The following is a 16,012-nucleotide window of genomic DNA, read 5'->3' as shown; positions in this document are numbered from 1 at the left end:
TGAGCCTGCGCGTCCGGAGCCTGTGCTCCGCAACGGGAGAGGCCACAACAGGAGGGCCCGCGTACTGCAAAAAAAAAAAAAAAAAAAACAAACAAAACACTTGCCAGGAGCAACCTGGGTACCAAGTGTCGTGGGTGGAAAGAGAAAGAAAATATAGCATGAAAAACAATGAAGTTGGTGATCAGAGTCCAGGTGGAGAAAGACGTATTTCCTATAAAAGTGCATTGTTTTTTTTCTTTGACAAATGAGAGGAGAGATTTTATGAAAGTTCTTCAGGCTTTTATAGAAAAAATAATTTTTATTCTCATAAGAAATGCTCAGTCTTCTATTTTACAGACTTATAAAACCTCAAGATACGTAGGGACTTGTACTACAACAAGGCACAACAATCATACAATACAGACCAGGTACCAACTATACCTGATAAAAGGAATTTTACACAAAGAGCTGAAGTACCACATCCCTGAGAATGACTTGTAGTGCTTATATAAAAAAAAAAAATGTGTAGAGAAGAATGGATAACTACAGAGTGCTATAACCATACGTAATGTAATACTACACAGCAATGAAAGTGAACAAACTACTGTCACAAGTAACGTAGATGAATCTAACAGGTTTAACATTTCCCTGAAGACATTAGACACCAAAAATACACATTCTATGATTCCATTTATACAAAATATAAAATCAAATAGAACTAATCATGGTGTTAGAAGTCAGCATGGTAGTTAACTTTGAAAGGGGTAGAGACTGGGAGGGGTTATGTGGGAGCTTTTAGAGTTGCAGTAAAGTTCTATTTTTTATCTAGATGCTGGTCACATGGGTGGGTTCAGTTTGTAATATTTGCCACGCAGTTGTAGTTAACAATTTTTTCTGAGTGTACACTTCAATTAAAAAGTCAACTGAAAAAAAAAAAAAAACAACATATAGGGCTCCCTGCTAGCTTATGTGGCACCTTTATGCAGATTTTTTAAAGTGCACCTCTCTGGATGAATGAATTAGAAAAAGGCACCCCCATGGGCAGAGGCAGCCCCACAAGTTTGCGCCTTGGCAAACAGAGGGTGGGCTGGGCTCCATCCCCACTGGTATGCTTTGCTAGACACAAAATCACACATCTGGATGGACATCTGCATATCTGCAAAATACTCATGGGACCCTTCCATAAGAAGGGCAGGGCAGACATCCTTATCGTACAGATGAGGAAGTGGCATAGAACAGTGAGAATGATGCGCAAAGGCATCACAGCTAATAAGCCATGGAGCCAGGGTGGACTTCTATGCCAGTAGCTCTTCACATGGTTCTGATTCTTTTTAGGGAGGGGAACAGGAAGAAGCTTCTCTCTATGTTACTGTGTATATTGTTATGGGTCATCTCAAACGCTCTGTCACATAAGGCAGGGGATAAATACATGGTCCGATAGTCTTAATATTGGGCTTTAGTAAAGGAGCTAGGTGCTAAGTCCATTTGAAAAATATGCTATAAGCATATACTCCAAAATGAATATTCACCTTGTAGATGTTGACCTAGGCAAAAAGGGCAGTGGAATAGAGATGTTTACATATCAACAGAGCATCCTGGCCCAACCGTAGGTTAAAATGATCGACTTAAGGATATAAATCTTTCCATCTCTTGGAAAAAATGAAAGAGAAAGACACCCACGTAATGTGTTTGTCTAACTTACCCAGAAGCGTCTGCTTATTTGGGGAGGAGTTAGGCTCTGCAGAGCATCTGCAGGATCGGAGGACAATCACTCCTCCGAGCACACCGTCTTCGCTGGCCAGGAAAGGTGAGCCTAGGCAGAAATGACTAGTGGTCATTTTCAGTTAATTTTACTCTTTTCCCTTTCAATTTTCATTTGATTACTGGAACAAACGTGTGGTATGAATAAGCTCTTGAAAGATGCCCACTTTCTGACACTCGCCATTGTTTGTACCTTGTACAGGCGGGATAGCAAAGGCAGGCTTGTGCCGGAACAGGCAAAGGCAGTGCCAGACGCCTCCAAGAAGACTTGACTGGGGGTGGAGTGTGCATGACTGTATTCAGAATGGAATTGGAAACACTGCCAGATTAAAGGCCCAAAACACAAATACAGGAAAAAATGCTCAGCAGCTCCCTTTGATCAGCTCTTAGGGATCACTTACCAGGCTCTCCCTGCTGTCAGAGGCATGCCACCAAAAGCTTTGATTTACTACCTTAAATTCAACTTTAAACAATAAGCCACAAACTTTATTACAGACATTTAAAAATGCTCCTGATGGATACACAAAGAAGGGTGAAACTGTATTTCTATTATGAGAGTCTGGTGGTTAGAAACAACCATGCTTCGCAGAGATCTCACACAAACTAAACCATTGTGAGCATTTCAGGAACGCTGCTTTTTAAAACCCCTCATTTTTCCTCCCCAAGGACATCTTCTTCGAACATCTGGCATAGCAAGTGAGCACGTGGAGAACAAATGCAAAATGAGCCCAAGCACTATCAAAGAAAGTAATAAAAATAAAAACCAACCAAATTGGATTTGGGGGGAGCTTCTGGTTAAACTCAGTAGATTAAACACATGCATTTATCTCCACTCCTTTCTCAAATCCCAGTAAACTGGGGGAAAGGGAAGGGGAAAAAGGCATGGCCTAATAAGGACAGAGAGAGAGACAAGAAAAAAACTGACCTTTTAGAAAACAGAAAGAAGACGGACAAGCAGTTGCTCACCTAGTGGACCTGGGAAAGCTGAAACCTAAGCTTCCATGGTGGGGGGGTGGCGCGGGGAGCCTGGCTGGAGTCAAGGGACACCTGTAAGAAGCCATCCGGTTTTGTCATAAAACCGAATAAAGGACCAGAAATTGGAGGCACCAAGTTCTTCTGAAGGCAGGGGTGCAGGGTGGGCCTGGAATAAAGATGGTTGGTCAGGAGTGTCCAAAAGGATCCTCTAGACCAGGGGTCGGTAAACTATGACCTGCCTGCTCTACAGCCTGTTTCTGTGCTGTCTGCAAGCGAAGAGTGTTTATTTTACATGTTAAACTTTCTTTTTTTAAGAGAGAGAAAAAGAGAAGGAAGAGGAAGAGAAGAATATGTGGTAGAGACCACAGTGTAGCCCACAAAGTTTAAAATCTACTCTCTGGCCCTTCATAGAAAAAGTTTGCTGACCCCTGACCTCGAGCCCCAGATTCTTACCTAGAGAGGAAGTTACTCCTCCCTAACCCTAGAGAAAGCAGGACATTTACTCTCTAGAGATGCTGAACCAGAGGGACTTGAGACTTGGGGTCATCAGGCTCAGCCCAGGGCAGACAGGAGGCTCCATGCTGAAAACAGGGGCTAAAGGGGAGCCTTTAGGTTAAACAGTGAAATAACCAGTTCCCTTCACTCACAGGCTCTCAGGATGCAAGAAGGTAGGCTGTTATCCTCCAAGCAAGAGACTGGATAATTCCTTTCCAGTCTCAAGAGTACTTCCAGTCTCAGTTCCAACCAGCTCAAGAGTGAAGACCTATTTGAGAGAACCTAAAAACATAGCGTGTCCTTGCCTTGTGGGGAGGGCTTCCAGATGACAAGTGTGACTCATACACAGAAGGTTTTCAGTTCAGCTTCTTGGTACTTAGACAACCTAGGATCACTAGTTGTTTCCATTAGGCCTCCAGGAAACACAGAAAGCAAACAAGCAAAAAGGTAACAGAGGGAAAACTTAGGCAAACACTTTGATCAGAAGAACAATTAAAAAAAAAATGGGGAGGTGGCTTCCCTGGTGGTCCGGTGGTTAGGACTCAGCGCTTTCACTGCGAGGGCCGGTTTTGATCCCTGATCGGGGAACTAAGATCTTGTAAGCTGCGTGGCGCAGCCAAAAAAAAAGAAAAAGAAGAAGAAAAAAGAAGGGAAACACAAAAAAGACAGAATGAGAAATGAGAGAGAAAAAAAATTTTAAATCAGAAGAACAGGCCAGAAGATCCAATATCTGAATAAGAGGAATTTCAAAGAGAGAAAATAAAAGAAATGAAAGGGAAGAAATTTCAAAAAATAATTAAAAAGCAATTCCAAGAATTGAAGGATGAGTGTTCAGACTGAAAAGGCTCATGAACCTCCCAGCACAACACATGGGGAACAAAAACAAGAGTGCCATGAAGACATATCACTATGAAATATCAAATACTGAGGAAAGAGAGAAAGGTCTAAAAATTTCCAAATGGGGAAAAAAGATCACAGGGAAGGCAAGGGGATCATAATGGCATCGGATTTCTCAACAGCAACACTGGGATCTAGAAGATTAGGAGGTATTATCTTCAAAATGCTGAGAGAAAATTATTTCCAACCTAGAATTCTACCCTTGGCCAAAATGTCCATCAAGCGTGAAGGGAGAATAAAGCTCAACAAAGTCTCAAAGAATTCACCTCCTGTGCACTCTTTCTCAGAAAGCTGTAGGATGAATGTGCCTCAGCAAAATGAAGGAGCAACAAAAATAATGAGAAAGAAAAGAAGAGCTGCAAACAGGGGATCCAAAACAAGACAAAAGTATTTCTGGGTGACACACGGCTACACACGGGCTTGGAAAGCCCAGACCAAAACAGCAGAAAGCCAGAGGAAGCTGGAAAGGTATCTCCAAGGAGGGGAAAAAAAATTAAACATACAAGATACATGTTGCATTTGAAATTATTGAGAAGAAATGTTTCAGATTTTGTGGGAAGACTGAGAATGAAAGAGTGATTGGTATAAAAAAAAAAGTGAGGCAAATATTAACTGCAGAAGAAATAAAAATTTCTACAGGAAATGAAATAGAATCACAGCCCACTATGTAGCTCAGATGTCAACAGCTAGAGTAAAAAAATATAAACTCGTGATACTGATGAACTGAAAAATAGGGATACAATACATTAAGAGGAGAAAAGGCCTGTGTGGGTGAGTGTAGGTTTGAAGTTGGAAGTATAAAGGAACTATTAAGTCCTTGCCTTCCCTGGAGTGAAGATGATAACATCTAAATCTGATATCCAAATAATATTTAAAATTGAAAAATCAAGAAATAGTAATATAAGCATGTTATATTGAATTATAGATATAAGTTTGAGAAAAAATAGCTAAGAGAGTTAAAACTAGTAGCCTCCAGGGAGAGGAAAACGAGGGGACTGTGGAGGGTTGGGACAGGGAACTACTCATTTTCAGTGTAAGCCTGGGGGTACTGCTTGTCTTTTTAAACCACACACACACATTGCTTTGTAAAGAAAAGCAACACAGATTTATGCTGCGGAACTAGGGTAAAGTATTTACTCCTCAGCCTCTTAGACAAGAGGGAAAGGAGACAGGGAATTAACAGTCACTGAGAAACTACCCTGTGTCAGGCCCTAGGTCCATGTTTTCATGTTCTGTAGTTTAATTTTCAGAACCACCATGAGAAGGCATTTAATGATCACTTTACAGGTGAGGAACCTGAGTTTCAGAGGGGTTCAATGACAAGTCACAGCCACGCCACAGTTGAGGAGGAAGGCTTCCCCCCACGTGTCTTGAAGCCCATGGCTCTGCCTGCTTTGCAGCAAAGCCTCTCAGGAACAGTAAACTCTGGATAAGCTTACGTCCCAACCGCCCGCTGGAGAGCTCCACCCCACCTGCACTCAAAGTCTTGGCACCTCTACAATTGCTCCTTTCTCACCAAATCTGGTCACTTCTCCTGGGGTCCTCACAGCTCACCCAAGCTCAGAACCTTCTACCTCTTCCCTCTCCAATGACTCAAGTCTTCAAACCACATCAAGTCCTGTCAGTTCTCTGTGCGTGCACCTGTGCCTGCCTCCGCCCTGTCATTCCCACCGACAGGACCCCCACGCATTCTCCTTCCTGATCCAGTCACTCACCTCTTAGAGAAATTAATCCAATGAATGTGTACAATGTGCCAGGGCTTGTCGGGCACTGGGGACACGGCAGTGAACAAATGAGGTACCTGCTCACATCGAGTGGAGCAGGCTGGGAGACAAGTAATAAAGTCACAAATCAACAAGGCAATCCACCCAGTTAGTAGGAAGTGCAGTGAAGAAAATGAATCCAGTCAAGTGTTGTAGGGTGTGACTGGGGCTAATACTTTACATCAAGGGTCGGGGAAGGCATCTTTGATAAGGCGCTAACCATGTGAAGATCCAGGGAAGGAACATTCCAGGCGGATGAACCAGCAAATGCAGATACCCAGAGGTGGGAAGGAGTCTGGAAGTTCAGGAAATAAAAGGAGGCTAGAGTGGCAAAGCCAAGTGAAGGAGGGGGAGGGAGGGTAGAATCTGAGTTCAGAGGGAAGCGGGGCCATGTCACATAAGGTTAGAGAAGGCCCAGCAAGGAGTTTGGATTTTACTCCAAGTGTGATGAAAAGATGACAGAGGGCTTTAACCAGGTCAGTGATGGTTTTTATTTGTGTTTGTAGGAGGTTACTCTGCTGTGCAGAACAGATGGGCAGGGCAAGTGTGGGAGCAGGAAGCCACTAAAAGAGCTTGGTTGTGAGACTCCAGTGGCTTGGGTGAGCCTGGTGGCCGTGGAGACGGTCAGCAGAGGGTGGGTCTGGGACACGTTCTGCAAGCAGAACCAATATGGTTGTTCATAGGATGGATATGGGCATGGGAAACTGACATCAAAGTTTACTCTAATAAGAAATATGCACCCCAGCTATGATCATACCATTAAACCATTCAGAAATTTTCAATGACTCCCAACTGCTCACGGAATAACGTCTAAACTCCTTAGCCGGGCCCAGACCTCCTCTCTCTTCCCAACCTTATCTCCCTATTATTTTTACACAGCATGTGCTCCAGCCAAATTGGACTTCCTGTATTCCATTTCCCCAAGACTTCCCCCTGGGCCCATTGTTGTGAACTGTCCTTCCCAGCTCCCTCCTCATCCCCTCCATGAACTGAAGTCTATTCTTCAGCTCCAGTGCCTTGTATACAGACCCAAGCCCTTTGGGGTCAGAGTATCTGATTCACCTTTGAGGCCCTCTTAGAGACTAACAGAGTACTTCTACTTATTCACCACCTTCCCCTATCCCCAACACACACACACACACACACACACACACACACACACACACACACACACACACACACACACTCCTGCCTACACCACTGCAGTGCAATATCAAGGATGGAAAGACAGTACATGCGTGCTCTGAAATGGGGTGGGGCCCCTGGGCACCATGGAAGCTTAAATCAGGGCTCCTCACCCTTGATATGCATTCATTCAAAGATTTAATGATACAATGATTAAAGTACTATATTTGAAGATTCCAAAATTTTCATGGAAAGCAGTCAGATTTCATATTATCACTGTGGTGTTTAAAAAAACAAAACAAAACAAAACGACACTGACTCAGACCGAAAACCCTGTTTTGACTCTCAAGGTAGTAACTGTGTGGTCTTAAGCAAGACATATTAAAACATATTCTATGCTTCAGTTTCTTCTTTAATATCCAATTATAAATCATGGATATTAAAAGATCTCTTTCTTGGTTGTTGTGAGGGTTGAATTTATATATTAACTTTGTAACCTCTGAGGTACTATTTAAACATTTGGTGGTAGTAATGTTAAGGGTAGGAGCAAAATTCAGCATTTTGCTGGTTCTCAAAGATTATCATGTTGAACAAGATCTATTACTGTACTTACCTGGTTAACCTTCTACATCAGCTGGAACTAGTGCTCAACTGACATTCGGTGATTGGATGGTCGTGGTGATAGAGTATCAATTTCCCAAGTTAAAGTGTTAAACAGTGTCTGTATAAAAGGAGACACTTGCTTGTTCTTCCCAGTAGGAAAAATTACCATAGAGTGGCATGTTGGGCTCTGTGATAAGTGCTTTCTATAATCAAATAGGGAATTGGGGGAGGGGGGGGCAAAAATTAACTAACTAAGACAATCCAAAGTTCCATGTGCAAGTAGGTGCATAAAGTAAAGAAGACTAATAGAAACAAAGAAATAATAAAAATTAAGCTTCATTCACCCTACTAAAATATCTCAAATTGATTCTTTAAATGCCCAAATCTATAACTACTATGGAATGAAATTATAATTACAGATGCTAAGAAACATATTCACTGAGATCAAATGTGTATATCTGGATATTCATTAAGATTGTAAATCCAGACTGTAAACAAATGAGACACCTGCTTACTGTATTTGTGCCATATCTTTAAAATGAAGAATTTGAAGAAATTGGAAAAGAAAATCCCTGTAAGTATTAAAGTAGAGAAGTTAGCGGGAATATTAACCCATATTCTTTTGATTGCTACTGCCAGAATCCCAATTAGAATGATTTTAAGTAAAAAGGAGGATTCACTGGCTCATAAAATCCAAGAAGAAAAAAAAAAAAAAAAAACTTCTGGAAGGGTGGGGATGTGATGGGTTTCAGGAACAGCTGGAAACAGTTTCTTCTGTATGGATGGTAATGGCCATCTATGGATAGGTCCAGAGCTGTATACCTGATACAACTTTCGCCACCAGAGAGACTTCCTCTCTTTATCAGGTTTCACATTCTCAGAGGCCATCAGACTTCGAAAGATAGGGAAATCTGACTGGCCTGGCTTTGCCTAGGGGTTAAGCCTAGAGCAATCAACTTTATCCAAGAGTCCAGCGAAGTGGGGTCATGCATGGACAGACAAATCCACAGATGTCCACAAAACACAAATGGATAGAAGACGGGCTACACAACCAGGAGATTGGTGCTGTCTACTCGAACTTGGACAAGCCACTTTATCTCTCTGAACCGTGCTTTCTTCCCTCATCTGAAAAACTGAGAGACTGGACTAGTAACCTCTAATGTCTCTAACAGTTCTAACGGGCAGGAATTTTTTCAATTTTAAAGATTCGTGTCTCCCCACCAGCAGCAACCAGCCATTACTGGATGCCAGCAAGCCAAAACATTAGAGCTTTTGCAAAACGTGATACAACACTTCCTCTTCAACATGTGAGAACCTATCAAGAGAGTAATTCTGTAGCCAGAAGGCAGCTGCTATTCTTCTACCTTCCCATCACATTTAACAAAGAATCTCTGTCCTTTATTTTGTTTTTTGTTTGTTTTGTTTTTTGGGGTTTTTTTTTGCGGTACGCGGGCCTCTCACTGCTGCGGCCTCTCCTGTTGCGGAGCACAGGCTCCGGACGCGCAGGCTCAGCGGCCATGGCTCACGGGCCCAGCCGCTCCGCGGCATGTGGGATCTTCCTGGACCCAGGCACAAACCCACGTCCCCTGCATCGGCAGGCGGACTCGCAACCACTGCGCCACCAGGGAAGCCCGAATCTCTGTCTTTTAAATACAGTTCTGTATATTGCTTTCTTCTTTTTAAAATCTAGATGACAAACCACTTGAATGGCAGTTTCTCTTCAAGGAATTATACATATATTGAGAAAAAGAGATACAATGACAGAGAGAGACATAGTTTGTTTGGAGGTCAAGTGAGAAAGAAAATGGACTAGGGAATAATGAATGTTCCCTACTGAAAACATATACCTCTAACTTCAGAAAAACAAGAGAGATTATAAATATTCCTTAGACACAAAAGCAGGATAACAGTTTATACTTCCTGAAAGATCAAGGACCTTTCCTCTAAAGATGCACTTCAGTTACCATATCTTTCACGGATGTGAAGTATAGCAGAATGACATGAAGACCACGTGACATAACGAGAGGAGCTATTCCCTAAGTTCAGAGGTGACAGTGCCATTAATGAAGTGCCACTATATCCTACCTCTGAGGAGACGTCTACAAGACTGTCGCCATCATCCTATAAGATGTACATTAACTTAACTGCATTCTCTCCTTTACTGCTCCCACAAAAATCCCAATGGGACAGTTATTACTACATTCATTTCGCAGATGAGAAACCGAAGGAATGAAAGGAAGAAGCTGAGGCACAGGAAGGTAAATGACCTACGAAAACACAAAGGGGAAGAGGGGAGCGAGGCACCAGATGACTGATCCAGATCCTCTCACTACAAACCCTGAGGACACACCTGCCCTCAAAAACCCACCTCTACCACAGCGCTAGAGTGTCATCATTATGTGCGGTTTTCTGGTGATAAGCATAGTTTTAAAGACTCCAACTGAATTCCTTAGAGAGGAGAGTTGAGTTGGGTTTAGTTGAGCTAAAGCTGAAGAAAGCTTAAGTGTGGCCGACGACCCTTTTGAACTCCCTTACCTAACAGAATCTGAAATACAAGAAAAGTCAATTTATTTCAAAACAGAAAATTCTAAATTATAATCAGAACCTAAACATGTCAGAGAGACATTCAGTCTTTGAATAAATTTATTGATTCTGCCACAAAGATTTGGAGCAAGAAACCACATTAAGGATTCCATTAAAGCCTCTGCTTGTTGGTTTAACCAAACATAGAATGTACACACCTCATACTGTTTTAGAAATGACAGGAGATTTTTTTTTTTTTAATTTGACACAAGGTTTCTGTCTTCAAGGGAACAATTCAGCTGAGGAGAAAAGACAACACACTTCAAAACTCACGAAGCAATTCAAGCAGGATCGGGGGTTATCTTCTTTTTCTGAATATTCCAGCCCAACATTTTACCTGTATGTGGAGGGATCAAGGATTCCACAAACTCACCCTTAAGCAACGATGACAGGATGAGAATGTGATTCCCTGACAGAGAAGCAGGTTAGAGCAGCCTACAGAGAACTGAAGACTCACAGGAGGGGAAGCCAAAGGGCTGGTTTACCAGCCCTGGTCCTAGAACTTTACATGTTAACGTTAACAAGTAAAACAAAGATCCTCTGCCCTCAGACTCTGCGGGGTCCCTCCAAGCTGCTGGGGGTTGTAGAGAACACCATCCCCACCAGTTACAGCTGCCAGAACTTCCATCTCCAGGAGTGTCACAAGGCAGAAATGGTGATAGTGGCAGAAGACAGGGGTCCAGACCAGGTAAAGTGTCTTCCATGAGGGTACAGTGGGTGGCGCAGTTCATACTTTCTTATTAATGCTAGACTAGAAGCCATGAACTTGAGAAGTACAACATCCATTCAACAAATGCTTCATATTTCGTAAATATTCACTTTAAAATATTTAAGAATCAACCTTGTGCCAAGCACTGTTTATGGGGCCTTGGGTACATGATGATTAAGGCAAAATCTGTATCCAACATGGTCTGAATGTTTGTGTCCCCTCAAAATCATATGTTGAAAATCTAATGACTAATGTGACAGTATTAGGAAGTGTGGCCTTTAGGAGGTGAGTAGGTCATAAGAACAGAGTTCTCATGAACATGATTAGTGTCCTTAGAAAATAGGCCCAAGAAAGTTCCCTTTCCCTTCTGGCCATGTGAGGATACAATGAGAAGTCTGCTACTGGAAGAAGGCCCTCACCTGACAATACGGGCCACTGGATCTTGACGTCCCAGCCTCCAGAACTGGGAGAAATAAATTTCTTTTGTTTATAAACCACCCAGTATGTGGTATTTTGTGTGGGTAGCACACCTGGAAGAAGACACCAAGTCCTCTATGATATGACAGACAATAAACAAATACTACCAGTGGTAGAAAGGAAAATCAAGCAGCATAGGGGAGAGAACAGTAATATGGTAGGTACACAGGGAGACAGCATTTTAATCAGGATGGTCAGGGATAGCTTCTCTGTCCTGGGATAATGATAAATAAATGACCAGCGAGACATCTGAAGGAAAAAAAAAAAAAAAACCTAAGCAAGTGAGAGAACAGCAATACAGGTATTGGGGCCTTGGGGCAATAATGTTTCCAATGTAGTTAAGAAACCTATCCCCGTATATAATCAATCATGCCAGACCACCAGGGTGTTCCTCATTTCAAGTCAAGAGAAGGAAGGGCTAGTATTCAGCTGCCTGTTAATGGCTGGTGTCCCTACTGGTAATTAACTCTCTTGACTCTCCCCTGACAAAACGCACATTTTCAATTTATTACTGTACTTTAAAAAAATGTACTATACATACAGATTCTAAATACTCAAACAAACAAACAAACAAAATAATATACAGTTAGCTCTCTGTATCTACAAGTTCCACATCCATATATACTACAGTATATTCTACCTGACTGGGACTCTGCTTATTCATTATTTTCCTCTCATTGTTCATTATTTGCACAATATTCTTTGTTACTTTCATGTGATTTTTTCATATGACCTTAAAAATAGACTTGTTTAGTATTCTTGCCTCCTACTCTCACTGGAACTTTCATATGAACATACTTTAATAAAATTAATTGTGAATTTGCTTAGAGTCAGGGTGTCCTGATAAATTTCTCTGAGGAAAGCCTACAGATGGAGTTAGTTACATTCTTGACACCTACAAATGCTGGGGCCATGTGGATTTTAGACAATGAAATGTGACATGGTACCCCTAAAACAAAATCTGCAAGCACACCTCTCTATAGTTTAAAAGGATCAAGTATCTTTACAGAACGTCTTCTGAGATGTAAACTTGGTATGAAAAATCAACAAATTATTTTTTCTCCATGGTCAGGTCTTATTCTTCTGATCCATCTTATCAGATTTACTACAGGCTATAGTCACCATCTATCATTCTCGGCAAGAACTCAAGAAAATCATTCTCGGCAACCCTCGGCCTGCTCACACGAAACAAGACAAAATCAAAACAACAAATACCCCTCAACTCTATGAGACTGGATGACAAGCTGTCTGTGAGGGAAGTGAAAATACTCTGGATTTGCAAATCTTTAAGTTCACTAATCAATCATAAGTATACAAAAGTGTTTAAAACATGAAAAAAAATTTTTCTGGGTAAAGTTATTGCTCATGAAATTCTAGATTCCATTTGTGCTAAATACCATATAGTATTTACAATATAATCCAAGGCACCAGTGTTCATGAGCAAGGCCTTTTGCTTCAGGAGGACAATGCTAGTATTTTATTTTTTGAGGTATAGTTGATTTATAGTATTATATAAGTTTCAGGTGTACCACATAGTGATTCACAATTTTTAAAGGTTATACTCCATTTAGAGTTATTATAAAATATTGGCTGTATTCCCTATGCTGTACGATTCATTTTACACACAGTATTTTGTACATCTTAATCCCTTACCCCTGTCTTACCCTCCTCCATCCCCACTCCCACTGGTAACCACTAGTTTGTTCTCCATATCTGTGAGTCTGTTTTTTGTTGTTGTTGTTATATTCACTAGTTTATTTTTTAGATTCCACATGTAAGTGATATCATACAGTATTTGTCTTTCTCTTTCTGACTTATTTCACTAAGCATAATACCCTCCAAGTCCATTCATGCTGTTACAAATAGAAAAATTTCATTCTTTTTGATGGTTGAGTAGTATTTCAGTGTGTGTGTGTGCGTGTGTGTCTGTGTGTCTGTGTGTGTGTTTGTGGTATCACATCTTCCTTATCCATTTATCTGTGGGTGGACAGTTAGGTTGCTTCCATATCTTGGCTATTGTAAATAATGCTATGAACATTGCATATATTTTTTTGAATTACTGTTTTCGTTTTCTTCAGTATATACCCAGGAGTGGAACTGCTGGATCATATGGTAATTCTATTTTTAGTTTTTTGAGAAACCTCTGTTTTCTACCGTGGCTACACCAATTTACACTCCCACCAGCAGTGTACAAGGGTCCCCTTTTCTCCACATACTCACCATGTGTTATTTGTGATCTTTTTTTTTAATACATTTATTTATTTATTTAATTTTTGGCTGCGTTGGTCTTTGTTGCTGTGTGTGCGCTTTCTCTAGTAGTGGTGAGCGGGGGGTACTCTTTGCTGTGGTGTGCAGGCTTCTCATTGCGGTGGCTTCTCTTGTTGTGGAGCATGGGCTCTAGGGCATGCGCAGGCATGGGCTCAGTAGCTGTGGCTCGTGGGCTCTAAAGCACAGGCTCAGTAGTTGTGGCACACAGGGTTAGTTGCTCCGTGGCATGTGGGATCTTCCCAGACCAGGGCTTGAACCCGTGTCCCCTGCATTGGCAGGAGGATTCTTAACCACTGCACCACCAGGGAAGTCCTGTGATCTTTTCTGATAGTTACTCTGGCAGGTGTATGATAATATCTCACTGTGGTTTTGATTTGCCTTTCTCTGATGATTAACAATGTTGAGCATCTTTTCATGTGCCTGTTGGCCATCTGTATGTCTTCTTAAAATGTCTTTTCAGGTCTTCTGCCCATTTTTTAATTGGGTTGCTTGTTTTGATGTTGAATTGTATGAGCTGCTTACATATTTTGGATATTAACTCCTTATCGGTCATATCATTTGCAAATATTTTCCCCCATTCAGTAGGTTGCCTTTTTTGTTTTGTCGAGGGTTTCCTTTGCTGTGCAGAAGCTTTTAAGTTTAATTAGGTCCCATTTGTTTATTTTTGCTTTTGTTTCCTTTGCCTTAGAAGACAGATCAAAAAAAATATTGCTACAATGTATCTCAAAGATTTACCACCTATGTTTTCTTCTAAGAGTTTTATGGTTTCTGATCTCATATTTAGGTCTTTAATCCATTTTGAGTTTATTTTTGTATATGGTGTTAGAAAATGTCCTAATTTCCTTCTTTTACATGTAGCTGTTCAGTTTTCCCAGCACCGCTTATTGAAGGGGCTGTCTTTCCTCCCCTGTATATTCCTGCCTCCTTTGTCATAGACCATAAGTGTGTGGATTTATTTCTAGGCTTTCTATTCTGTTTCACTGATCCATGTGTCTATTTTTGTGCCAGCACCATGCTGTTTTGATTACTATAGCTTTGTAGTACAGTCTGAAGTCAGGGACCACGACACCTCCAGCTCTGTTCTTCTTTCTCAAGATTGTTTTGGCTATTCAGGGTCTATTGTGTTTCCATACAAATTTTAAAATTATTTGTTCTTGTTCTGTGAAAAATAACATTGGTATTTTGATAGGGATTGCACTGAATCTGTAGATTGCTTTGGGTAGTATGTTCATTTTAAGAATATTAATTCTTCCAGTCCATGAACGCAGTATATCTTTCCATCTGTTTGTGTTATCTTCAATTTCTTTCATCAGTGTCTTATAGTTTTCTGAGTATCTCCATTTGACTTGGTAATCACAGATGTGATCAAATAATGCAGATAAGCATAGCGCAGATAAGCACTTGGGAGTGCAGGGGACTATCTCCACCCATTACTGCACAAAGACCATCAAAGGACAACAGACCTTTACAACATTATACACTCATCTGTTGCTGTTCCTTGTGAGTTTTTCCTTCTCGGAGTTGTTTCCTCACATATGCCTTTTTTCCCTGTAAACAAACTTTGTTCACTTTTACTTTGTACGGTCAGATCCTGCTCACTGACTGTGCAGAAGCACATGATATTGAGGCTTCCCATCATGCTTTTAATTCAAACTTAGAGTCAGTTTAATGTAGCAACTACTTTGCTGTGCTCTTGTAAACTTTACCTTTAAGTAAATAAATCTATCTAGCTTACTGTGGTAAAATGACTTCATACAGTATCTGTCCTGATAGAATGCTGTGATATTTTGATATAATAAGAAATATATATTTTGATCTTGATTCAGGTCTCCTGGCACACAATCCCTAAAACCCTTGTGATTTCCTATGTAAGAGCTATAGGTGCATCTTCTGTTACAATATTTACTTTTGTTCCCAGTTCCTGAAATAGTTCCAGAGCAGTAAAAGTGAAATGAACGTTTTTGGTTATTCATAATAAGCCCCTTTCAACCACACCAGAGTTTATGTTAATGTGGTAACTCTTGGAAAACCCCTAGGTAACCTAAGGATGAGAGCTGGTTGCCAGGGAACCAACCATGTGATTAGAGGGTTGAAACTTTCAGCCCCACACCTTCCATGTCAGGGCAGGGAGGAGAGTTAGAGGTTGAATTAATCACCAATCAGCAATGATTTCATCAATCCTGCTTATGTAATGAAGCCTCCATAAAAACCCAAAAGGACGGTGTTTGGAGAGCTTCCTGTTTGGCAAACACGTGGAGTTACCAGGAGAGCAATGAGCCCAGAGAAGACACGGAAGCTCCACATACTTTGCCCTATGCATCTCTTCCACCTGGCTATTCATGAGTTATATCTTTTTATATCAAAAGCTATATCTAGT

The 16,012-nt window shown here is 41.1% G+C and overlaps 1 protein-coding gene across 1 annotated transcript in view; it reads right to left on the bottom strand.

Annotated features, from left to right (window-relative positions):
• TASP1 (taspase 1) overlaps positions 1–16,012 on the bottom strand; it is a 236,680-nt gene that overhangs the window by 48,027 nt on the left and 172,641 nt on the right. The window contains exon 12 of the mRNA XM_007450197.1: positions 1,682–1,792. Coding sequence (XP_007450259.1) covers positions 1,682–1,792 — 111 coding nt within the window. The remainder of the gene's footprint in view (positions 1–1,681; positions 1,793–16,012) is intronic.

The sequence above is a fragment of the Lipotes vexillifer genome, unplaced genomic scaffold, assembly GCF_000442215.2.
Source record: "Lipotes vexillifer unplaced genomic scaffold, Lipotes_vexillifer_v1.1 scaffold137, whole genome shotgun sequence".
In the NCBI taxonomy this organism is placed as follows: Eukaryota; Metazoa; Chordata; class Mammalia; order Artiodactyla; family Lipotidae; genus Lipotes; species Lipotes vexillifer.
The sequence above is the reverse complement of the archived record's forward strand: the minus strand, read 5'-3'. Positions and strand labels throughout refer to the sequence as shown.